This window comes from Denticeps clupeoides, chromosome 11 (genome assembly GCF_900700375.1).
Source record: "Denticeps clupeoides chromosome 11, fDenClu1.1, whole genome shotgun sequence".
NCBI classification, from domain to species: Eukaryota; Metazoa; Chordata; class Actinopteri; order Clupeiformes; family Denticipitidae; genus Denticeps; species Denticeps clupeoides.
The window spans coordinates 17,335,775-17,360,614 of record NC_041717.1 but is presented as its reverse complement, the minus strand read 5'-3'; the positions used below and the strand labels follow the sequence as shown (position 1 = coordinate 17,360,614).

Below are 24,840 nucleotides of genomic sequence, written 5' to 3'. Positions count from 1 at the left end.
GCCCATTACACCTCTCCAACCCCTCAGATCTCCCCTGAGAATTGGCACAAGAAAACCTTCTCTAGACTTTGATGCAGTGGCAAAAATGGGAGGCCAACAACGCTGTTCGCACTGAAAAGGAACATAAGTTTCTCTTCTGTGTCGTGAAAAAAAAGCATGTTCTAAATAAAGGCTAAATAAAGCTATGGTTGAATTCCTAACAGCGATCTGAAAATATTGCATCCAATGAGAAGCATAGTTTTTTGATAAAACATTTTTTTTTACTGCTGTTAATAAAAGCATGTTTTTTTTAAGCCTTTTCTGTGCTTTTCTACATATTAAAGGCCGATGGACAATTATACAATGGACTTTACATGTCATTTATATTACTTTACACAAAAACTACATCTGACAAGTCCCCCGCACCAAGCCAACCAAATCAAATTCAAATTCAAATTCAAATTTTATTTGTCACATACACAGTCATACACGGTATGATGTGCAGTGAAATGCTTTCTGCAACTGCTACAGACCACAGTATTGCAAATGTTGCAAGTAAACAGTGAACCAATATGCAAATATTGCAAACATAACCAAGTATTACACTTTTACGTCTTTAACATAAAATATGTGTAACTGGTAGGGTGAAGGTGTGCAAATGAGTTACAGTTTTTTACAATGTTTAAGGAAGAAGAAAGAGCCATAAAAGCCATAAAAGAAAGAGCAGTAAGGGCAAAGTGATTATGTGCAAAGTGGTTTTGTGCAAAGTTTTGTGCAAAAGAGTCCGGAGTGATTAGAGGTGAAGTGCATGAGTTCTATGAGTTCTACTGCCCCGTGTGAATCTTTCACAGATTCTAAACACTTCTGGAAATGAACAAAAACAGTTATGCCACTATTCAGAACAAGGTGTAAAGTGACGGCATCAGGAAATGCAGGGGACGCGGGCGGAGTGGACGGCACGGCAAAGCACAGCCCCGAAAAAGGCCCCTTTTATACTGGCTCTCTGCAGCAGGAACAGAAGGGATCAACTGGCAAGCGCCAGGCCTCCTGCGACACAACACTCGAAACAGAAACACGGCAAAACACCTGGATGTGACACAGCTGGAGAGCCCTGAGGGTGGGTGAGGAGGAAGACTACACGCTCGCTCTGAAACGTGAGACGGGGGGCAACGTAAGTCGGCTGCCCTTCCCTTGCCCCTGCCAAGCCCCAATCAGAACGTCTCCGGGAACATCTAATCAAATCTATCCTTGCTGGTCGCTCACGTTCTAGCATCCATTTCACCTAATAGCCTCTAAAATGATTAGGAAATCTTCTGAGATCAGCCGTCTCCATTTTCCAGATGTGGCGAGGTACCAGCAGAAACGGCTGAAGGAGCGTCTGAGAATGGATCAGGAGGCGTGGACGTTTGGTATAAAAAAAAGAAGAGCGTTAACCATCAAACATCCCATCGTGTGGAATTCGCGTGAAATTCAGGAGCGTTTTTTTTTTTTAAATGAAACTGAGCGAAACATTCCACTTTTTCACAGCGATGAAGATGAAACCCAAAATGTTAACAGCCAAAGGAAACGAGGACCTGCTGAGTGAACTGAGTGTGGGTGCTGATGGGACGAAAGATGATTCATTTGCCAGCCAATTACTTTTGGAGCATAAAAGTCTCAATTGTGAATTGTATTTTTAAACATATTACAATTAATAGTCAGTTAATGGGAACGTTACTTTGGAAATGTTGTTCATTACAATTACAAGTTACATTATTTAAAATGTAATAGTAGTGAAACAATTTCAATAATAACTGATTACTTTTTGATTACTTTAGTAAAGTATGAATTTATATCCATTTATATTATATAATTTTATATTATCATTTAGAAATTTTATAACCTGGCAGGGTTTACCCTTTATGGTAGTACTAAACAGTCACTTGTTTTACACTACTTTGTATACATGAATTAACATAATTATAATAGATCAATTAAAAAAAGATAATATAATAACAGCCACCACAAGGTCAGACTTCAGGCCTCATTTTACTCATACAGTTATAAATCACTGCAAAATCAAATATTTAACATCCAAGAGCATCGAATAATGGGAGGAACTTAATGGTTGGTCGGGGTCCCTCGTTCCTCCACCCTTCTCACCTCCATCCTGGTAAACCAGCACCTGTTCACTCTCAAAGAGGTGGATGTGGCAGGTCTGAAACATACAAGGCTGCCTGTAGAATCTCCTACACACCACCTTCCTCACGTTATCGTTATCATATGGTTGGATTAAATATAATCTAGAATCTGTAATCAATCTATTACTCATAAAATCAACCTCTGTTCCATCTTGGGTTCAGAGCCACTTCAATGCTTTGTTTCTATTGTTGGTGTGAGAATAAAGGTCAATGTATCTTTACATCTTCAATGTATAACTGCAATGTATCGTTACCCACAGACTCTCTATATGCCAATAATTTTATAATCTTGGACTGTGTTTCTTTATTTTTTCTGACATATCTTTACTTTTTAATGGCAGATGACGGCAGATGGTGGTTGGTAGGTTCAGTGGGTTCCAGAACTTCAGCATCTTGGCAAAGACTGTGCAGCTTGACATTTCACATTATGAGGAAAACCAGAACATCTTGTCAGAATTTAAGAAGCGATTTACTGACTTTCCATCCCAAAAGGATGTTCTGCGGCTGTTCATATTCATGTTGGAAACTTTCAAGAAATCTTTTATTTCGGGCAGCCAACCATTGCTGGAGCACCATCGCTTGTGATGGTAATGATCTTACAGGGGAACAACTTCAATGAAAGTGTGGAAAATATCTCCACCTGTTTTTTTTATTGTAAAATTGTCGGCAGCTCTTCTTTGGCACTCTTCTATCTCCAAAAATCATTCTGATGAACACACAAAGCTGTGCCACGTTCATCAGATCAGTCAACGCATAAAACCGTGTCAATGCCAATTCCCTGGCATCGTGTGTATCTGGTGCAGATAACAGCATGTCCATCCATGATCTCTGCTTTATCTTATAGGCAGTGAACGGTGCACCTGCAGGCTCCACAAACGCTTCTTTTACAACTTTAAGGTCCTTTAAAATGTCTTGTTTGTCTGTTTTAGCAGCAGGGAACTCGTGGTCTTTCTGCGTCGTTTTGAAACGATATCATTTTGAATTCTTCAGTGTTGCATATTGCATTGCATATAAAACATATGGACTGAATTTGAGGAAAACGAAACCAATAAATAAATAAATAAGTCATCTTTCCCCTCTGAATGAAAGCTGATACGATTGTGCTCTTTTGGCATCTGACATGTTTTACAGTACACTTATTATTTCCATGCTGAAAAATGTGCAAGTATGCGGACGCTTGTGACGCACTTTGTGATTGATTGGCAATTAATATGATATTGATTATGATTATATTAATTCCAGAACACGAGAGCAGAATTTATCCATCTATCGCCAAGTCCCGCCCCCTACATTACATTTAAATTTATTGCATTTGCCAGATGCCCTTTGCCCTTTCTAGACGAGTGTCTTCCTCGTACCCTCAGCAGAGGAGGGACCAGGCGAGCAGTACTGGAGGCTCGGAGTATACGAGGTGCAGAGCGAGGTGTAATAAGGGCTGTGAGGTAGGATGGTGCTACTCCATGTTTGGCTTTGTAGGCCAGCATCAGTATTTTGAAGCTTCTGGGAGCCGGTGGAGGGAACGTAGCAGAGGGGCGGGTGGTAGTGGCCTAGTGGGCAACACACTCACGTATGAACCAGAAGACCCAGGTTCAAACCCCACTTACTACCATCGTGTCCCTGAGCAAGACACTTAACCCTGAGTGTCTACAGGGGGGGACTGTCCCTGTAACTACTGATCGTAAGTCGCTCTGGACAAGGACGTCTGATAAATGCTGTAAATGAGAACTTGGGGAGGTTGAAGACCAGTCGTGCTGCTGCATTCCGCCCCTTCCCTGTTTCTGATCGGCATATTGGCTCGAGGGCCTGTTGTTGGTGTGGTTCAGAGTGAATTCCGCGCCTCTCAGATCTAGCGTCAGGTCCCTGGCAGAAGCCGATATTTATTGGTTTATTTCGCAGCCAGGGCGGAAAATCCACATATCAGCCCTGTGTCCAGAATCAGGCACCAAGCAGCTGCACGTGTAGACATAGGCCTCGCAATTCCTCTCGTTCGCCGAACATGTAGTGACACTCGTGGTTCAAGCTTGTGCCACGCGTCATTCCGGACCAAATCCCGGTCTTTAGCATGAAACGATGTACGAAATTGCTGGTCCGTATAAAACCCCATAAATTATCGAGACCAGAGTGAGCGACTGCGTATCTGCCACCGGTGAAGCCAACGTTCCAGCAGCATTGACAGGGTTGGCGGTTCATCGGTCTACTTTCCGATACGCGGATCTCTCCACAGAAGCGGCCAGATGACTTCACGGCGGAAAAACGTGTTTGTGCGATCGAATAACAACCTGTTATCTACCGAGCCGGAGTTTTCACCAGGTCTGAATTCACTTCAACCACCATGACGGAAACCTTTCAGGAGCCGTAGAAAAAGGGTGACGACAAACCAGAAGAGTGGGGGGAGGGGGAAGAAGAAGAAACTGAAGGCGTGGAGTAGTACAAGGAGAAAGACGACGACGTCAGATCAGGAATATGAAATGTTCTGCTTGTATGTCCACTTTTTATTAGTAGTCATTTTTTTTCCTTTGTTTTATTTGCATATTATTTTGCCTTGGTGATCATGTAAAAATAGACAAATATATTTTAGAGCTACTAAAATAATTATTTTATTTGTCATCCTGTCGCTTGAGGCAAGGCACATATTGTCTTAAAACACTTTCACGAAAACATGGGTAAAAAGAGGGAGAATTTCACGCTGAAACGAAACCCTGGCGTTAATGGACCAATCTGGTGAAAAGTGGTAGGAGAGCCACCACATTTTTCACCACACCGTCTCTTTAAGGGAAGAGGGTGTCGTCCCATCCTACGTTTTAGAAGCACCCGCTAAAAAAAAGTCAAATTATGCACAAATCTTTAGAGACGAAAACTCACAGCAATTATCTTTAACGTTGTGTTAAGCAATACTGACTCAGGATTCAATTTCTAATAAATTAAAGTTTGAGCTGATCCCTGACAAGACGGCGGGAACGGTCTCGGGTCAAATTACAGTTTCTGAAAAAAATATTTTTTTTTCACCTCTAAGGCAAATTTTAAATGTTAAAAGGAGCTACGCTGAAGATATTATCAACTGGTCAGGAGGTGAAAGGTCACACCGCAACTGAATGACAGAACAGCCCAGCTGAACTGAGGAGACATGGGGGGAGGGGCAACGTCCTATGGTCCCCGGCAGTGGGCGTACCGGTCCCTCGTTATGTCCCCGGTAACTTCCTGCCTTGGTTTTGCCCCATTTCATCACCAGGGTGAACGTGAAAGTCCGGCCCCCAGGCCCCTCTGGGCCCCCCCCCCCCTGTCCGCGGCTACAGGTACTGCGGTCTTGAGTGTCGGATCCGTTAACTCCGCCCCTACTTTCTGAACTTTTGTGCCGTCATGGTGTCCCGCGTCCGTTTTCACCAGCACCTCGTAGTAGAGGAGGTAGAAAACGGGCGTGACGATGCCCACCACCAACATGATGGCCACCGCGGTCCACCAGCGCATGCCCCAGTCCGCTCCGTAGTACGGATCCTTCCTAGGCGGAGCTCGGCGCTCCGAGTCGCCCAGCAGCGGCTGCTGCTGCGGGCTGAGCGAAGACACCACCTCGTTCAGGCTGTTCCGGGAAGAGCCGGTGGACTTCACCAGCTGCTCGATGTCCTTGTCTTTCTCCTGCAGGAAGCTGCCTATGCTGTCCGTGGAGGAGGTGGACGAGGCAGAGGAGTCGGCGGCTGCAGCAGTGCATTGTGGGACGTCCGGAAGGCGTCTGATGCTGCCCGGGGACCCGGATTTCAGCGGGGCGGTGCCGTGGGTCTCCGTCAGGACACTGAAGCGCTTCACTGGGATCTTGATGGACCTCAGAGCAAAGAAGTCCTGCTCGGTCAGGAGGTTGTTTGCTCTTTTGATGTCAGCGACCTGTAACAGAAACACAAGTGGGCTGTAGAGGATTCGATTCGATTACGATGACCAATTCCTCGATCACAGATCCATCCCATACATTTTCTACATTACTTCACATGATGCGTTTAAACATGAGAGTTCCCCCTTTGTGTGTGTTTTTCCAAGGGCCACTAGCCTGTTTCGATTCTATTTGTCGCTCGAAAATAAGAGTTGTGCTCAGATCAGGCAGCCACATTCACTACAGGCACTACATTTTTTTTTTTATTGTAATAAAATGATGATACATGAACGACTATGTTCCCAATTATGAATCAATTCGGAATCCTCCACGTCTGCTTCGACTATACGATTTATTTTTAACACCCCTAATGGGCTGGCGATGTAAAACTGAAGCGTGGGACCTCAGAATGCGACCAGTAACCAGTGACGACAGGTACACGACCACGAAGTCCAGATGGAACATGACGCCGCGTACGCTCTTCAAGCCTAACTGACCTGCAGAAGAGGAACCGGACACGATTTCACCGACTTGCTCTTTTTTTTCTTGCTTTTTTGTATCTGTTGGGTGGTTTGCGGTCACAGATTCAAGATTAACCCTGAGTTGCCCCAGGGAAGCAGTCCTGTAAATATGGGGCAGTGGTGGCCTAGCGGTTAAGGAAGCGGCCCCGTAATCAGAAGGTTGCCGGTTCGAATCCCGATCCGCCAAAGTGCCACTGAGGTGCCACTGAGCAAAGCACCGTCCCCACACACTGCTCCCCGGGCGCTGGTCATGGCTGCCCACTGCTCACTCAGGGTGATGGGTTAAATGCAGAGGACAAATTTCACTGTGTGCACCACCGTGTGCTGTGCTGCTGTGTATCACAAGTGACAATCACTTCACTTCATATTGAGAACTCACCGGGCAGAAGAACTGCAGCGAGAGGCTGTTCAGCGTGTCCCCCTCCTGAATGTCTTTGAGCAGGTAGACAATGTCGTCCACCCGGTCCCTGGAGGTGCTCCGGCGCACCCGGCCCCGCGAGCGCAGCTCATAGCTCTCGCCGTCCTCCTCAGAGCACTCCGTCTCGGAGCCGGTCCCGAAGACGTAGGCGTGCCCTCCGACCAGCGGCTGCACGGTCGTGGCTGACTGGAATCCATTGTGCTGGGTCTTCCCAGTCATGTTTCGCACGTTTCACTCGCACCTGCGAACAGTTCAGAGGCGTTAATCCATCCGGCGCGGAGGCATCTGGCAGCCCTAGTAGGCATGGGAGCGGGGACTCATGAACGAAGGGCTGCAGGTTCAAATCCGGGACCGCCGGGTGCCACCGAGGCCACGCCCCTCCCGAGCAAAGTGCCGTCCCGGCATTACACAAAACCGATCAAGCGAAGTATCTGTTCTTATCGCTTTAATATCTGATACGTCCCCCGGATTATGAGAACAGGGAGTCGGCAAAGGGGCTTGCTCCAGTACTGCAGGGCATTTTCTCTCTCACTTCCACTTTCAAATCACTCTGGGCTCGACCAAAATCTTTACTCTTTCACAAAATTTTTATTTTTTTACTTTTTACTGTATACTTTGACTTCACTCATTTGCACACCTTCACCCTACCTGTTACACATATTTTATGTTAAAGACATTAAAGTGTAATATTTGGTTATTGGTTTCATTGTATGCTTACAATATTGGCAATACTGTGGCCTGTACATTTACAGCATTTATCAGACGTCCTTATCCAGAGCGTATTACAATCCATAGTTACAGGGACAGTTCCCCCCTGGAGACACTTATGGTTAAGTGTCTTGCTCAGGGACAAGAAATAGTAAGTGGGATTTGAACCTGGGTCTTCTGGTTCATAGGCGAGTGTGTTACCCCACTAGGCTACTACCACCCTGTAGAGGTGGCCAAATCATTTCACCGCATATCATACCGTGTCTGACTGTGTATGAGACAAATAAAAATTGAATTTGAACCTGGAAAGCTCCACTTCCACGACCTGGGGGTCCGTGGACGCGTCTGTGGACATTTCTCGGCCTTTATTTCACGAGCAGTGGTAAATCCAGCGAACACACACCCGAAGCCCACAAAGTCACAGGTTCTGGACAAATGCGGGTGTGAGGCCACGTCGCCGGCCACCGCGCCACCGTCTGTAAAATATTAATTGGCGTCTGTCGCTAACACGTCAACGCGCCCGGTCTGCCCGGTCTGGGTGAAGGGGGGCGACGTTCACGCCACATGCATCCGACCGAGTTACTCTTCCCCTGGGCCACCTCTCGGGTCCTCAGGTTCGGCTGTTAACACTGCGACGAAATAACAACGACGTCGTCGTCGTCGTCACTCCAGACGTCGATAGCCTGCGCGCCACCGGCCAACATCCGGGCGCGTAAACTTAACACCAGAGAAGTCCAAACCAACAAGAACCAGAACCACGCGCAACACGCACCTGGGAACATCGGGCCGCTCTTCCGACCGACCTACGCCATTCTCTCCTGCCGTCTGCCCCGGAGCGCTTACGGCGCCACGTCAACACGCGTTGACGTCACGACGTCGGCCCGACGCAGGACGCGTACTGTGGCAAGCCGTTCTGACACCAAACCGCCCAATTCGACCGCCATGAGTTTACGCGTCGCGGTCAAAATGAACAATTCGGATGTCGACAAAGTAACAGTTCCTGTCCGCAGGGGCTCTTTCAGATATCCGCAACCTCATTGTTCATATGGAAAATTGTGTCGAGTTTTCCCCTCACGTCTATTGGGATATTATAGGTATCAGAAATTACATTTCATGTATCCAGTACAGGCCAAAAGTTTGAACACACCTTCTCATTCAATGTGTTCATGACCATTCTCACTGAAGCATCAAAACTGTGAATGAACACATGATAATAGATATTAAATAGACATTAGATGTAACAGATATTAAATATTAAAACCGCTTGCCATGTCTGCGAGGGCCACGCTTGATTCAAGGTTTTTTAAAAACCTTTCTCACTGTCACCATTTCTTCGACATTAAATTGGTTTTGTACTGCAAGCTTAAATTTACCAACAGTGTTATAATAGATGTACTAAAATGCTTTGGTCTACACTCACTCGTGTGTGTACACCACACTCGTTCTATGGTGGCCTAGTGGGTGGGCAGTGGTGACCTAGCGGTTAAGGAAGCGGCCCCATAATCAGAAGGTTGCCGGTTCAAATCCCGATCGGCCAAGGTGCCACTGAGGTGCCACTGAGCAAAGCACCGTCCCCACACACTGCTCTCCGGGCGCCTGTCATGATGGGTTAAATGCATTACACAATTTATACATCAGCTGCCTTCAGCACACTACCCCAGCACACATTTGTATTCTTTGCCAACAGTCTGAACAGACTGATTAAAAAGGCCGGTTCTCTCCTGGGTGTCAGACAGGAGAGCCTGGCGGAGGTGTCTGAGGGGAAAATGCAAGAAGAAATGCATCTTGGTATAATGGAGAACCCCTCTCACCCCATGCAAGCCTCCCCGATGGACCATCAGAGCACATGCAGCACTTGTCGCCTCTGAATGCAGAACTGAGCGCCACAGGAAGTTCCTTTTACCCGTGGCAATAAGACTGTTTCGTAGGTGATCTTCTCATGATCAGTATTCATGTCTTTTTTTGTCATGGGACTGTGCAATTATACCCTCCTGTATAGGGAAGGGTATAGTGATTGTCACTGTGAAGCATGCACAGCAAGCACAGCACACGGTGACATGGTGAAAGGTGTCCTCTGCTTTTAACCATCACCCTTGGTGAGCAGTAGGCAGCCATGATAGGAGCAGTGTGTGGGGATGGTGCTTTGCTCAGTGGCACCACAGTGGCACGCTTGGGATTCCAGCAACCTTCCGATTATGAGTCCGTGTCCTTACTCACTAGGCCACCAGTTGTCTGGAGGGTACTACTGAATGTTGGTTTTCATCCCTCATAACATGCAGGATTTATGTCACATTTCAAAATCACTCGATCTTATGCCACTTTATAGTTTATAGCCACTGTCATAGTTATACATTATTTATTACTTTGTTAGGGTCTTTTTGTGATTATATTGAGCTATTTCTATAATAGTATTGCTACTATTGCTACTATAAGAGTGGTAGTATGAACCAGGAGACCCAGGTTCAAACCCCACTTACTACCATTGTGTCCCTGAGCAGGACACTTAACCCTGAGTTGCTCCTGGGGGGGACTGTCCCTGTAAATACTGATTGTAAGTCGCTCTGGATAAGGGTGTCTGGTAAATAATGTAAATGTAAATATATTATGTTTTCATTTGCTCGTATTACATATAGCATGTTTTTGAGGACAAAAGGATTTCCATCTTCTTATCTTTAATCTTGTAAAAAACTAAAAATCTCTCTCTCTCTACACAAAAGCAATGTATTCAAACCACTCCAACTTGATGTTACCTGGCAGAAAGAGGCATGGCACAATTGAGGTTAAAAATGAACAGTTTCTAATTTATTAACCCCAGTAAATTATTATTGCAGTTACATGTGAATATTGTATGTAAAAAGGTACCAATGTTACAGAGAAAACCAAAATGAAAGATAGAAAAGGACAGCACAGCCTAAACCAAGTTTCAGAGACATCACCTGATCCAGGAGAGAAATGAGAAAACAGCTGAGAAAGAAAGAAAAAGCCCCTTCCCCACATGTGAACAGATCTTTATACACCTTGCCTACAGGAAGCTGTCACGGACCAATCAGAAGCTGTTGTTTCTGACGTCACGCCCCCGGTGCCTCCCGTCTGGGGAAGACAAAGAGAGTGGGCGGTCCCGACAGCCGGCACCTCACACGTGTGGCACGGGGGAGGGCCGACAAATGTTGCAATGCCATTCGACAAAGGCATGCAAAAACTGAGGTGTTGAATTTTCATGCACAACAAAGGCACGGAAATGTAATGGCTCCGCGACGTCCCATCTTACAATCTCAATTTCATCTAAATGTCAGGCATATCCCCAGAACGGTTTGACCAAACTTCAGCGTAACCTCCCATTGAAGTCTGGATCATGATGGTCCAAACCCCTGACCCATGTGACACATTTTTAGTTCACTAAAAGAAAACACAGTTCCCAATGTAACTTTTATTTTTTATTATTAAAAAGGCACAGAATACAGGCATCATATGAGCGACTTATTAACTTTCATAAACATTAGCACCAAAAAAAAAAAAAAAACAGAATAATTCATCTCCCAAACTGGCCTTGGTTTAGGCGATAGGCACACATACTGTAAAATGAACTCCTTTCAGCACCATATACTCAACATTTTAACAGATATAAGACCGAGGGTTCAGACATTACAGTAACGTATGTAGCCCATAATGCAACAAAGACACACACATAATTTGGCGGAGTGTAACAATAATTCGACAGTAGCAGGGACCTCTGTGCTTCACAGCGGTTGTAGTCCACAGTAGTGTATAAAAGTGCACAGTTCATAACGGACACTTTATCGAAAATGTAAGGACGCAGCGACGCCTTTGGGCAGATTCGGGGCTCGACTCAGTCAGGAAATAAATAGACGTCCCACACGTCCACCTGGCTGAATCAAGCCCTTGGATCGAACAATGGCACTTTAACGCGAAGGCATGGTGTGCAGACTGCAGCGTTGAAAGCTAAGGACAGTGATGAGGCCGCGGGGTTGGGGGGGACCCGGTCAGCTAATTGCACTTTTTCTTTTTAACCAAGCCGCTCAGGGATAACACTCTTTCTTGTGTCCTTCACCGCTGAGGTAGCTCAGTTGTGAAATGATTCATGATGCATAGCTGTTGTGTACACACACAGACACACACACAGGCACATTTCCCTTTTTTCTCACGTTTGTATAAAAATACATTTCATCGGTAAGAAACAGCGATAGAAAATACTCTTTTCATGAAAATACTCTGGGCACGGATCAGACTTCAGTGCCCAGTGCGTTCGGGTTGTTGTGGATCTTGACCTCCAGGTTGACCTGTTTGACCTTGACGCCGTTCACCTTGCAGTTCTCCGTGGTCTGCCGCAGCAAGTTGACGTTCTTCACAGTGCAGCGTTTGCTGTTGAGGTTGTTCTCCAGGTGTTCCAGACAAACCTGAACTTTGGTGTTGAGGGGGTATTGCTCCGCCGGCTTCTTTTTCTCTGAGTGACGGCACTTCCTGAACAGGAAACAGGAGGCCAGGAGGACGAGGACGAGCAGGGAGACCGCGGCCACGCCTCCGCCAATGGATCCTCCCACCTGGGGGTTGAAAGCTGCCGAGGGCTCCACATGGAGCTTCAGGGTCTTCATGTTGGTTCCGTTCTTCACCTGGTCACCCTCATTGTCATATATGAGAGACTCGTCCAGTGTGAGTCGACCCGCCCGGTCCACCAGATCCCTGCGGGGACGCTTCAGCTGATACGACAGTGACCGCTGGATCCGGGGGCCTGTTGTGGACTCCGGGCCGATGACATAGATCACCTGCAGGTACCACTGGTGACCAGCTTCCACCTAGTGGATCGTATGACACATGATACCATTAAATCAAAACAAATAAATAAATACATCAATAACGGCATAATGATATTGATTACAATTAAAATAATTTGTCCTTGTATATCTTTCCGCCCACCTTGTACAAGGCGTCCACCTTCATCGTGAAGCCATCCACCCCGGGCATGGCAGCCATGGTCAGCAGATCAGGAACATCAGAAGCAAAGTTGGCCTCAAAGGGAACATCGTGGAAGAAACGGTCGCAGACATCGGGTTGCTTACGATCCTGCGTGATCAGCACAGGACACATTTACGATTTACCGTTCACTTTTCAACGTGCAGCTGACTGGGCGGCTCTGGAGTGACGTACCAGCAGCAGGAACCTGTGCTTCAGGTGATTGTTAGGCTGGATGCAGCCGTACTGCGGGCCCTCGTTGTACAGCGTCCCTGTGGGATCAAAGAATGGGACGTAGCCGTCCCTGCCCGTGCACAGGTAGACCTTCTCCAGCTGCAGCTTGTAGGCCGTTTTCAGGTTCTGATCAGGGTTCCACAGCACTCTGCCATACAGCGTCTGACCTAAATACACACATTACAGAAGTTACAACAAGCCACATTAAACAATACACACTGCTAGTCAAGTTTAGCTAAAATCACCTCCATAATGAAATATTATAAATATATTTTAAATTAATAGTTTTGTCATTATACCTTGATTCACATTGTGCTTCCTAAGTCATAATGCTTGCTAGGCATAATATTAAGTAAGAACATTTATAATGTAAATATCCAGTCCCTGGTGCTTATGCAGTTTCACCGTTCTGGCGAAAATCTGAATTTTACTATATCGCAATTCCAGTTACCGTGACTCTCACCTACAGTTTATATCATTTTTATTCACACATTTATTTACTTTATGTATATTGTGTGTATCAGATTTGTCACCGCACTGTTTTTGTAACTGCTTACTCCCACAGCTGACCTTACCCATAGAGAAGGCCCCCTTGTAATCCATCTCAGCCATGGACAGGTCAGCTGTGCCGGGGTCCATCAGGAAGAGCTTCTCATTGTTGCTCAGCTGGAACTCTGTGTTGAGGGAGTACACCACAGGCACAGGCCTGTTGGTCTGCTGAAAGGTGATGGGCACCAGGAACCTGCATTAGAACGAGGCAGAGATAGGAATTTAAACATTTACATTTATGGATTTTATCAGACCTTACAGGTCCTCCTGGAGACACTCAGGGTGAAGTGTCTTGCTTAGGGTCTTGCTAGGTTACTACCACCATTAAACTGTCTGGAAGAATTATACATACAATTTTCTACCTACCTACAGTATTAGTAGCAGCTGCTACCTCCTACCCTATTAACCCCCATATTACTCTACTTTGGTTCATATGTTAACGCACTTCTCTGGCGCGTGGGCCGTGCAGGACAGGGGCTTGTCACCAGGGTCTATCCAGGGCTGGGTGGGCTGCACGGTGCAGGGGATGAGGAACACTGTGTACTCCCCTGAGTAATCTTTCCTGAAAAAAGGCCATGGACATCGTCAGCAGTCACATGACAGGCAATATCTGTCAGGGTTGATTATAGTTCTGCGGTTTCTGACAGGTACCTGCTATAGGAGCTGGTGGCTCTCCATAACTGGTATGGAGAATCAAAGGTTTGAGCGCTCCACACCAGCTGCATGTCAAAGTCGATGCCACCTAGGTGATCAGGAGCCATGAGGTGGGACTTGTGTCCCGGTAAGGTGTGGTGCTCAGGGACAAACTGGCCTATAGGGATTGGAGAGGATTGTTAATGTGAAAACATGGCTGCTTACACAGACGTCTAGGGCTCATTATCTCAGAAATGGATGCCGCACCTCTGAACTTGGCGTGTGTTTTAAACTCGATCACCAGCCGTCCATCCTCCCGAATGAAGATTCTGATGATCTGTAGCCGGGCCGACAGAACACTGTCCGTCTGAATCCCTGGTGAACACAGGACAGCGTGCAATAGAATATTTTAAATTGCCCGTAAATTATGAACAGTGTGTGAATGATGTGTGAATTGAAAGTATTTTTGTTACAGCACACTGGATATGTCCCACTATCCACAATTGATCCTAATTTTCTGAAATTTAGTTTTGTCAAACTGTACACAGTGAGGGGAAAATTATTTGAACCCTATGGAATCAGATTGTGGCAAAAGTTTGAAACAAAACTTTCCTAATATCAAACAAAAATACGATGTTGAAATGTAAAATAAGAGGTTGGAATTTCGTTTTTGCTAACATCACACTCTTTTTCATTTTCTCTTGTGAGACTTTTGGTTACGCTGCTTGCTTTGTACAGTTTTACTGCTGGCTGCTCAGTCGCTCCGCCCCATTTTACATTTATGCTGCCTGAGAATACGGTTGGACTTTTGGGACAATTCTCTCGTGTGGGCTGGGCTTCGCCTCATTGGTCAGCAGGTGTTTGAGTGACATCCCCCCAAGGATGTCAGGGACAAGATTGTGGACCTACACAAGGAATGGACTATAAAACCATCACCAAGCAGCCGGGTGAGAAGGTGAAAACAGTTAGTTATTGAATCTGTTTAGATTGATTGCTTCTATGGATGGCTGTCTTTTATGCAGCATTTTCCCCTGACTGTACTTACTCAGGCTACATGTTAGCAGAGTGTATTCTAGAGAATGATGTAATAGGCTTTTTCATTTACGTGCGGGCGCTGCAGTACCATACCTGTCCTCCAGAGGACAGTGTCGTAGAAGAAGGAGAACTCCATCTCAGTGTGGTGCTCCAGAGACGCCCAGCCGCGAGGGGCTGTGACGTAGATGTAGGACACATAAAGCGGAACCTGCACGGTGAGGAACGACTGCGCCGAGTCCCTTACCTATTAACACACACAGACACACACCTCACTGTAAACCTCACTGCTACTGACAACCAACGGTCCGGACTATACAGGAATGTGTTTATCATGGCTGAAGTGGCCTTCAGTGAGCGAACCCACCTGGAAGTCTGCATTGACCGACCCGCCACACACGTCTATCAGCTCTGTCATGTCGTAATACGCATCAAACGTCCAGATGCAGCTCTTCAGGTTGAGGTGTTTGTAGAGTTGTATCGTTTTGGGTTCTCTGACGTTGGGATTAAACTGGTACGGCCGATCATACCCGGGGCCCAGAGATATGCTGTCATAAGGGACGTCATCCAAGAACCCTGTTTCTGCGCAAACATGCAGTGCAGTACACTTACAAAAGCACATTGTACATATAGGAAAAGCACATTGTACATATAGGCTTAAAATATGAAATTACCCTCAGTATTACGCATATGATTATAAGGATATACATTTAAAACTTAGCTCAGACTAGCCTTCAATAATCATAATTTTCCTGAGAGCAATATGACAAACAGCAACACTAAAAATAACAGCGTTCTGCATCATATAAACAGGCAACACTAGTTGGAGGTTATCAAAGTGGCATCAAGTCTACAAGCTATTTTTCCAGAGTACACTAATACAAAGGACCAACTGCATGAATTGAGAAACGTAAACAACAGGCATCTAATTTAAATGACAAAATGCCTCAAAAACATGTAGATAGAACAGCTTGCCAGTAAATAATCAATTTTATTGCAGTTCATGGCATCATGGCTCCCCGCTCACCAGAGATGCCCTGCAGGTCTCTGATGGTGACGAGGTTGGAGCAGACATGCTGGTGACGGTAGATGGACTCGGACAGCAGGAAGTGCAGGTTGTGCAGCGGCATGGTGGAGATCAGGGGCAGCATGCCGTCCTGGTGTGGGATCTGCACCGAGATGTGGATCCTGCCACAGACATACACATGCATCCATCAGACTGCTTAGAAATTTACAGGACTCGCACTATGGGGTCTCTGTGAAACAGTATTTCAATACACTGTAAGCTGTGTGCACTGTTGTACTGACAGTGAATCGCTCTTGAATCTTGGAATTAAAAGTCACTTCGGTGCATTTAAACATGACTCTGCTCACCGGTTGGGGTGCTCCTTTTGCTTCACATCCAGGTACTTTAGAGTGGCGATGAAGGACTGAGCCTGGAACCCGCGTGCAGTCCCTGTGGTTACAGGGGTGTGGCATATGGACCCCTCTGTGCCAATGGTAGCGATGTTGCTCCTCAGGGGCGTGCCCAGATGCCCTGCTTTGTCCCGGGCTTGTGCTACACAGCGCACGTGGAAACGGCGACTGAAGTAGATGCTGTCAAGGACCTACATTTATACACACGCAGCAAAATAAACACAAAACACACAATGAGGCACATACAGAAACATGCACTCAGCGTGCGGACATTTGAAAGGATCAGACTCACCATGTGATTGATGCTGGTGTAGGGTGTGGTGTCTGTTACCATCTCGAATGGGGAACGTGCTCCGTTGACATCAGTGGGCGCAGCCACCTCCCATCTAAAGTGCAAGGAGCTCTGGTTGATGCCAGCCTCCTCACAGCGCTCCTTCATCACTGAGTATTTTGGGTAGTGGGGGTCACAGGGTGTCACACACACCAGAGGGTATCCAGGGGATGGGGTTTTCTTACTGCCCTCTTTAGTGACCTCCTGCACCTGGTCATAGTCGGACAGGGAGACCACCTAAAAAATGGCAAACACACATTATATTTGACAAAGTTTATAAAAAAGAAAAGACTTTACAAAAAAAAAAAAAAAAAAAAACACTTTACACTACAAAAAACACTACAAAATCTATGATCCACATTGTAACAGTGTAATCACTTGATAATATTGTGTCTCTTACAATCGGTGGGGCAGGGAGGATGAGACTTCCTGCAGCCTCCTGATCCAGAATAGTCACTGTTGCCATGGTGATATCTCCAAGAACAGCCTCCACAGGGTCATCGGGACCAAGGACCAATGAGAAGGACTCATGCCACTCCCGATCGTCACTGGACAAAATCTCCACTTTGAACAGTATATGGTCTATTCCTACAGATGAATGAAAAAAATATCATGGCAAACAAATTGAATAATTCACTTTCAATCTTATCTCCTAGTTTTATGAAAAAAAAAGTAAAAGTAAAGTGATTGTCATTGTGAAGCATAGCACACGGTGCACACAACAAAATATGTCCTCTGCTTTTAACCATCACCCTTGGTGAGCAGTGGGCAGCCATGAAAAGTGCCCAGGGAGCAGTGTGTGGGGACAGTGCTTTGCTGAGTGGCACCTCAGTGACACCTTGGCAGCTCAGGATTCAAACCGGCAACCTTCTGATTATGGGTCCACTTCATTACCTGCTAGGCCACCACTATGCACACAAACCCACATTAATTGCTCTCTTGCACAAGAATAAACAACCCATGTTGTGCAGTATTTTTTCCCCTGTGATAATGTCACATGAAATCTTTTAAGACACTGACCAGGACTGAATTTGAGGACTCTGCTCTTGGGGTTGTAGTCAACCCCGGACTGGGCAGATCCATCTCTGGTGCTGCAGCGTATCTTGGACACACGATCCAGGTCGCCCCTGCGGATCACCTTGATATTCATCACCTCAATCCCGTCAGGACCTGCCGGCTCACGCACCTGGTAAAAAGCCTTTTCAAACTCAATGGTGGGCGCTGTGAAGAACACATAAAGACTCATAAGAAACTTTCAATTATTATGTAGTCATAGGGTTTCCTTATCAAACATTATTTACAATCTTGTATACCTGGATCATGTTTATAGGAATAACAGAGGTCCAAAAATTGAACCCTGGGGAACCTCTCTATTGACACAGGCCCAAGGTGATATTTTTGTGCCAGTAATAACTACCCACTGTTTTCATATTTTTTCTTCTGTTTAACATGTCTGTTAAAATGCAGACATAATTTTTGCAATGCTTACCATCTTCATCATTAGTAATGGTAACGGTGACAATGTCATTTATTCCAATCATGGCACCACCCCAATGGTCCCCATCTGGTGTCCCAAGATGCACTTGGAATTCCTCCTCTGGCTCAAACACAGAGTCATCAGTGACTTGGACAGTGCAGTTCTTCACCTAGAAATGAGGGTCAGGTTATTTAAGTCACATCTGTGAAACTAGACCCAGTTGATGTGAGACATGCATGCCAGCAGGGTCCTACCCTCTCTCCCTTCAGAAAAACGACCAAGGAATCGTCATCATTTCTCCGCTCTTGAAAGTCGTCCATGGGCATGGCAGACATGGTACGCGTGTAGCAGCGCACAGAGGACTTGAGGGACAGGTCTCCTGTACGAATGATGGGGACCTGCAGGGCACCATCCTTCTCCTTCACAGTGTACTTCACCTTTTCGAACTGCATGCTGGGAACTGGTGGGAAAGCACAGGTCATTGTGCAGCACTAACACAAAGTTAGGTGTGGTGGGTAAGTCTGTGAAATGTCACATACTGTCCAGGAAGGTGTCAGTGATGAGGACGGACGCTTCATAAGGTTCTGTGAGAACCACACCATGAGGCGAGCTCAGGAAAACCACAAAAGACTCTGCCCCCTCAATGGTGGGGCTTTGAATGTCGTCCATGATGGTCAAGCTGCAAGTCTGTGGACAGGATTTCCATGTGAGGTGGGACATCGAACAAGCTCTTACCAAACTTATTATCAATATTTTTGTACCTCCTCAGCCACTCCAGGCTTGAACTCCACCTTCTTGGAGCTGGGGATATAGTCCACTCCAGGTGTGGCAGAATCATGGTCGGCTGGTCTTGTAGCACACCACACCGAGGCCACCAAGGAGAGGTCACTTCCCCGCCTCACAACAGGGATCTCTATGGTGCCTGGAAGGAGAAGGTAATCAGTTTCGGAATTTAGAGTAATTTGTCCTGATAACTCAGGGTCGGGTTTTTGGACAGTAACAGCTAGAAGGGTTTGCGGCTGTGACTCGCCTGCGTCTTCGGTGAAACTGAACGTAGCATTGCCAAGGGACACGGTAGATGCATCGTTGGGTCCGTCGATGACCACCTTGGCCACAGCAAAGCTGCCGATGCGAGCATTGTCTGAGGCATCTGCCAGGACCAGCTCAAACTCTTCCGACAGCTCGTACTCGCTGTCGTCAATCAGCTTGACGTCGCAAGTGGACATGCTCACCCCCGGGCCAAAGATGACGCGATTCTCACCGGTCATTCCACGTGTTTTGTAGTCTGACCCAGACTCCAGGCCGTGGAGGCTGCTGCCCTTCGCCGTTTTGGGGACGGTGTAGCAGAGGGCGGAGACTGTGCTGCTAGTGTCACCTGAGCAGAATAAGACAGCAAAAGTGGTTAATGAAAAAAATGGTCCACATGCTGGTTAATTATTATGTTAAAATTTGTTATTACTGATATCTGGACTTGAACACCAGTTATTGATTATTAGCATGCAAACCTTTCCTCTCGACAGGAGCGAAGACGAAGCCTTTGCTTTCATTAACATGGTATGTCCTCTTGTCAAACTGCATGGTGGGTTCGTCCTCAGTGTCGTTGATGTGGACCTTGGCATGGGTGACCTCACCCAGCAGGGCATAGACTGGCATACTTAACTCCACAGTGAAGGTCTCGATGTTCTCGAACACGTGGTCATCATTAATGACGATAGTGCACACCTTGGTGTTTTCCCACTCATCAAACTGGACCTGGGAGCAGCAGACGCACAGTTACCACCAGGGTGATTAATGGTCTTAGAAGAACCAATGAAGGTTTATGATTTGCTCACCTGTCCGGCGTACTCGATGTAGTCCTGCTGTCCAGGACGTGAGCCCACACTGGACGTGGACTTAGCTGTCCCCTGCTCAGTGCGGCACAAGACAATAGCGTACTGGTTCAGGTTCCCTGTTCTCTTCACTGTAACAGCCACTGACCCAGCTTTCTCGCTCACATTGTAGCTGTGGGCACAAGAGCACATTTAAATATAACTACACTCACTCCCAGAAGCATATGTGATGGTTCTATACCCATGATGGTCTGACACATGATTGTCCTATTTCCCTGTTTGATCTCCACCATCCAATCCATTATGGTCTAATCTTCAGTGGAACCACCTCAATCATAAAACAAATGATGATCCAATCCACAACCTCCTGGACTATAATTGTCTAAACCATCATGATACCAACTCAAGATGGTCCTGGAACCCCTGCCCAACTCAACCCAACCTGCTGCAGATCTTACATCTTGTGCTCAAAGCTGATGAGAGACCACTGGATGTGGAACACATTGTCACTGACAATGTTGGGTTTGCTGTCCTTCACCAGAAACTTGAAGGTGTCCATTGTCTCGTGCACACGGCGATCATTCAGGACATAGCGGATCAGGCCCAGGTTGATGTCAGCTGGGTTGAGAGAAATTCAGGAGCACCAGCATTAACCAAGAGATGAACCACTCCATCATTCCATATGAGATGTGTAAAAGTGTGTCCAACCTTGAACAAATGTTATGATGGGGGTGCCAGGTTTCAGTTTGCTTTCCAGGAAGCCATGTCTGGGTTTGGTGGTGATCTCATAGATCAGTTGCCCGTCATCTGTGTCAGGGTCTGTCGTGTGAAGCTCTTTCTTTGTTATCAAGTTCGTAGCCTGGAAGCCAAAACAAATCCAGCTCAGGGTTATGGCCAGATCTTTACACCAGGTGGCGACATAGAAAAGCAAATGTGAAAAACTAGTTTCATTACTTCACAGAAACTCTTCCCACCACAGTAGTGATCTGATTTGCCTGCCGAATCCACAGCCTTATGACCAGAGCAGAGAGAATCAAGAAGAGCTTTTCTTCCCAGAGGTCATATGGCTTCTAAATTACATGCCTCAGTTCCACTAGCACTTCCACATGACTGACAAAGTCGTGTACCACAAATTAGTACTGTACATTTCTGCTCATTTATCCACCACGTCCATTTGCTACCATGTCAACATGCAACATTCAACTCTTGTTTATATTGTTTTACATCAACCATTTGCTGCTTGTTGTTAAATGCGGTTTGTCACCTTTCCATGTGTCACAATACACAAAATGTATATGAGTATTTTGATGTGACAAATGCTGAAATGCTCTTACTTCAACCTTGTTTGTTCAGTGGTACTATTCTCAATACAAGTGCATAGTGTAGACATAATGTCTGCAACAGACCTTATTTTGTGATATTTTTTTATGTCTTAGACATAATTAAAAACATGGCAGAGAGTTCTCTGATCAATGGTCATGAATATGGACACAATAAGTATAAACATTTTTGGACTTCATTAATTGTTGACTAAGGTAACACCCACCTTGTTATCTACGTACTCCAGCCATTGTAGTCCTGCGTTGGTGACGATCCGGGGTGTCCCGTCATCCACAGGAAGGATGTCAATCTTGAACTTTTGAGGCGCCGCTGTCACAATCTGAGAGGCAGCAGAGCGATGGCGATTAGTGGGATTGGAAAGGGACAATCTGCTGACACAGCAGAGAAAGCAGCTGAGTAGTGCGAACTGGAGCAGAGTTTCTCGCGATCTACATTCTGCAGCGACACCGACAACAGCAGCATCTCCCAATTCTGTTCATCAGGAAACACACACACAAACAGCACTGGATCTGCATAGATGTTACGACACACAGACACACACACACATAGAGCCCTGAGCTCTATTCTTATACCGCTCCTCATCTGCAATTTTTTGTTCATAGTAAATTATGAATGTCTTTCTAATAAAAAAAAAAACCCGGACCCCTAACCTCCTTTCCCCCCTCTTCCATCATGAAGAACATGGTGGTGCCATCGGTAACGGTGAAGGTGAACCGGTCCTTCAGCGAGTTGCTGCCATCGTGGTTGTAGCTGATGCGGTTCTGGTAGATGTCGTCCATGGTGAAGGTACTGGTCTGGCGGTAATGCTGACCGTTGTTGGTGCGCTCGATGGTGCCGTGGCGAGGGGCCTGCACGACAGTGAAGGTGATGGAGTCCTCCTGCGAAAGACGGGGAGTGGCAGTGGTTAGAGCAAGGCCCAGGGCATTGCGGTGCCTGGACGGCAGTTCGTCCCGTTTCTAACCTCTGTGTCGGCATCCGTGGCCTTCAGCTCAAACTCCGTGATGGTTTTCCTAACGCCTTCCTGTACACGTATCCCCGGCACCCGGACCATCGGCAAAGAGTCGTCCACTGGCCGCAGGGTGATGTAGAACGTCTGTGACACCTGCACACAGAATGCGTGTATGAATATGTCCATAGGCATAATACATAAATACATCATGCTCAGATGGAGAGTCTCGCAGATGGAAATTTCTTACAGCTGCTGCAGGTCCTCACACACACACACACACACACACACACTGGATGGCATAGCGGCTAACACTGCTCCCCGGGTGCCTGTCATGGCTGCCCACTGCTCACCAAGGGTGATGGGTTAAATACAGAGGACACAGCACAAGACGCTCTTGAGACGCGCATCCAATAAAAAAACATGGGTCTTCAGTGACTAAATTGACGGAAATCCGTCATAGCGACAGAAGACTTGATCATTCCTGTGCTGTGTATGTGGGCGCCTGCGTTGGGCTGAATCGTCATCTGGCGAGAGCGAGAGGGAGACCCCTCACCTCATTAGCGCCGTCAGAGACGGTGAAGGAGAAGTCGTCAGCGTGTTTCTCCTCCTCGCTGGTGTGAACATACTGAACTCTGTTAGATGCCAAGTCTGCTTGGGTGAAGGAGCTGATGTGTATGCCTGAGAGAAGAAACAGGAATACACATCGGTATACTGTCCTCACATCAAACCATTTTGAACACTACAGACCCAACGCTTTAAACCGTCACATCGCTACGGCTTCATCAGAAGGGAGAGGAGGAGGATGGTCCAGCTGATCCTGGTGCATCGGGACTCATCATTACCTGGAGAGCCGACATGCTCCAGATGTCCGAGCTGCGGCGCCTTGGTGATGCGGAAGAGCAGCTCTCCCGCCGCGCTGTCCTTATCCACCGCAGAGAGCTGCAGCGTGGAGATCTTCTTCGCCGTGTTTTCATCCAGAACCAGCCCTTTATTCACCGTCACAGAGGGAGGCAGCCTGTCCTCTGTGTGTGACGAATGACACAGGATAATGTTGAAATCCGAATTCCTTTCGCTCTCTGATTCCTATTCAATGGGTCACAAGGTAGTGTAAATACAGACTGCGGTGAAATTTGATACAGAGGGAGGCGGCGGGGGGGAGAAGATTGTTAGAAGTCTGAGTTGTATCTGCCCTGTGTGAGTCGGTCCAAATGAAGACAACACCCACAGGCATTCCAGTCCAGTGCATAACTGCTATTACACACACACACACACACACACACACACACACACAGTGTAACTTGAGAGGTCCCTGTACCCAGGACTGTGATGTGGAAGGATTGGTCGATCACTTGGTTTCCTTCAGGATCCTCCAGGTTGAACTTGAAGGTAAAGCTGCCGCCTGGCTGCCCCTTCTGATGACTGAACTCCAACAGGCCTGCAGAGATCCCAACGCGCACTTATCAACACACCACACACATAAACGCGCCGGTAGAACTCAAGAGGAGGACAGGTGGCCACACCTTTGTTGATGTCCTCCTGGGTGAAGCTCTGAACAGCTCCTTTGGTTGAGATGTGGACCTGACCTACGCCCCTCAGCAGGTGGAGTTGGCCGGTGCCAGGGTCTTTGGTGAGGGTGAAGCGGAGCTTAAGGTTATCAGAGTCTTCATCAGTAGCCTTCAGTTGGACATTGGTGATTTTAGATGAAGAGCCTGGAAGCAGAAATACACAAGACTGGTGTCTTGGGTGTGGTCTGCAGTAGTAGTTTTGTGTGTGTGTGTGTGTGTGTGTGTGTGGGTGTGCCTGACCTGCTGTGATCTGCAGTCCTCTATTGATGGTCACTCTGGGTCCTTCGCTCTTCCTCAGGTCCATGGTGAACTCCAGACGGCCGGACTCTGTGTAATCTCCATCCGTCACCGTGAAGTGTACCTCATCAGTTCCGCCGCTGACGCCATCAGGGGTGTAAACCAGTAGCTCATCCAGAACGTCCTGGTAGGTGAATGTGGAGCCCTGAGACAGAACCCTGCCATTCTCCAGTGGCTCGGAGTAGAAGTGTCTTCGCCGCAGCTTTCCTGTGAAGTTAAAAAAAAAATCCATCTGATCCCTCACACACAGCCATATATCACCCAGACTCATGGAGGACGATCAGTGCGTCGGCCTTCAGGCTGATGGATGGCCAGAATAGATAAGATGCAAGAGAGAACAAGAGGATGACAGAAGGGTGGGACACACCGTAGGATGGCTTCTTGGTGATGGTGAGGACGATCTCATTCTCAGCGGTGTCCAGGTCGAGCACGTGGAGGGAAGAGTTGGTTATGACCACGCCCGAGTTCTCTTCCACGTGAACGCTGCTCACCGAAACGATCGGCATCATGACGTCCTTACTTTGCTGATTGACAGATAGATAAGGTAGTTAGAGAGA

General features: G+C 46.8%; 2 protein-coding genes across 3 annotated transcripts in view; both read right to left on the bottom strand.

Moving 5' to 3' along the window:
- Positions 1 to 4,633: 4,633 nt before the first annotated feature.
- Positions 4,634 to 8,525, bottom strand: lysmd3 (LysM, putative peptidoglycan-binding, domain containing 3). The gene is made up of 3 exons (XM_028996546.1): positions 8,435 to 8,525; positions 6,916 to 7,195; positions 4,634 to 6,032 (listed from the first exon to the last, which is right to left on the bottom strand). Exons 2-3 carry the CDS (start codon positions 7,171 to 7,173, stop codon positions 5,382 to 5,384), a joined length of 909 nt encoding a protein of 302 aa, XP_028852379.1. The 5' UTR covers positions 7,174 to 7,195; positions 8,435 to 8,525; the 3' UTR covers positions 4,634 to 5,381.
- A 2,549-nt stretch (positions 8,526 to 11,074) lies between these two features.
- Positions 11,075 to 24,840, bottom strand: part of fras1 (Fraser extracellular matrix complex subunit 1) — a 73,175-nt gene continuing 59,409 nt past the window's right edge. For both annotated transcript variants that reach the window (XM_028996001.1, XM_028996002.1), the window contains 32 exons: positions 24,651 to 24,807; positions 24,227 to 24,490; positions 23,942 to 24,130; positions 23,737 to 23,856; positions 23,264 to 23,443; positions 22,975 to 23,099; positions 22,434 to 22,574; positions 22,123 to 22,350; positions 21,678 to 21,791; positions 20,840 to 20,990; positions 20,590 to 20,749; positions 20,135 to 20,303; positions 19,808 to 20,054; positions 19,333 to 19,677; positions 19,064 to 19,224; positions 18,842 to 18,989; positions 18,557 to 18,762; positions 18,315 to 18,471; positions 17,846 to 18,046; positions 17,226 to 17,413; positions 16,787 to 17,062; positions 16,453 to 16,685; positions 16,106 to 16,266; positions 15,446 to 15,660; positions 15,175 to 15,325; positions 14,314 to 14,421; positions 14,065 to 14,224; positions 13,859 to 13,975; positions 13,440 to 13,606; positions 12,826 to 13,031; positions 12,595 to 12,741; positions 11,075 to 12,473 (listed from right to left, as the gene is read on the bottom strand). In XM_028996001.1, coding sequence (XP_028851834.1) covers positions 11,904 to 12,473; positions 12,595 to 12,741; positions 12,826 to 13,031; positions 13,440 to 13,606; positions 13,859 to 13,975; positions 14,065 to 14,224; positions 14,314 to 14,421; positions 15,175 to 15,325; positions 15,446 to 15,660; positions 16,106 to 16,266; positions 16,453 to 16,685; positions 16,787 to 17,062; positions 17,226 to 17,413; positions 17,846 to 18,046; positions 18,315 to 18,471; positions 18,557 to 18,762; positions 18,842 to 18,989; positions 19,064 to 19,224; positions 19,333 to 19,677; positions 19,808 to 20,054; positions 20,135 to 20,303; positions 20,590 to 20,749; positions 20,840 to 20,990; positions 21,678 to 21,791; positions 22,123 to 22,350; positions 22,434 to 22,574; positions 22,975 to 23,099; positions 23,264 to 23,443; positions 23,737 to 23,856; positions 23,942 to 24,130; positions 24,227 to 24,490; positions 24,651 to 24,807 — 6,162 coding nt within the window. In that variant the 3' untranslated portion in view covers positions 11,075 to 11,903. The remainder of the gene's footprint in view (positions 12,474 to 12,594; positions 12,742 to 12,825; positions 13,032 to 13,439; positions 13,607 to 13,858; positions 13,976 to 14,064; positions 14,225 to 14,313; positions 14,422 to 15,174; positions 15,326 to 15,445; positions 15,661 to 16,105; positions 16,267 to 16,452; positions 16,686 to 16,786; positions 17,063 to 17,225; positions 17,414 to 17,845; positions 18,047 to 18,314; positions 18,472 to 18,556; positions 18,763 to 18,841; positions 18,990 to 19,063; positions 19,225 to 19,332; positions 19,678 to 19,807; positions 20,055 to 20,134; positions 20,304 to 20,589; positions 20,750 to 20,839; positions 20,991 to 21,677; positions 21,792 to 22,122; positions 22,351 to 22,433; positions 22,575 to 22,974; positions 23,100 to 23,263; positions 23,444 to 23,736; positions 23,857 to 23,941; positions 24,131 to 24,226; positions 24,491 to 24,650; positions 24,808 to 24,840) is intronic.

Excerpts from the sequence above, each read along its gene's own strand:
- lysmd3 (XM_028996546.1), bottom strand. The coding sequence starts at position 7,173 with ATGACTGGGAAGACCCAGCACAATGGATTCCAGTCAGCCACGACCGTG. Across the intron at positions 6,033-6,915 it reads CGCTGCAGTTCTTCTGCCCG|GTCGCTGACATCAAAAGAGC; the intron begins GTGAGTTCTCAA and ends TTTCTGTTACAG.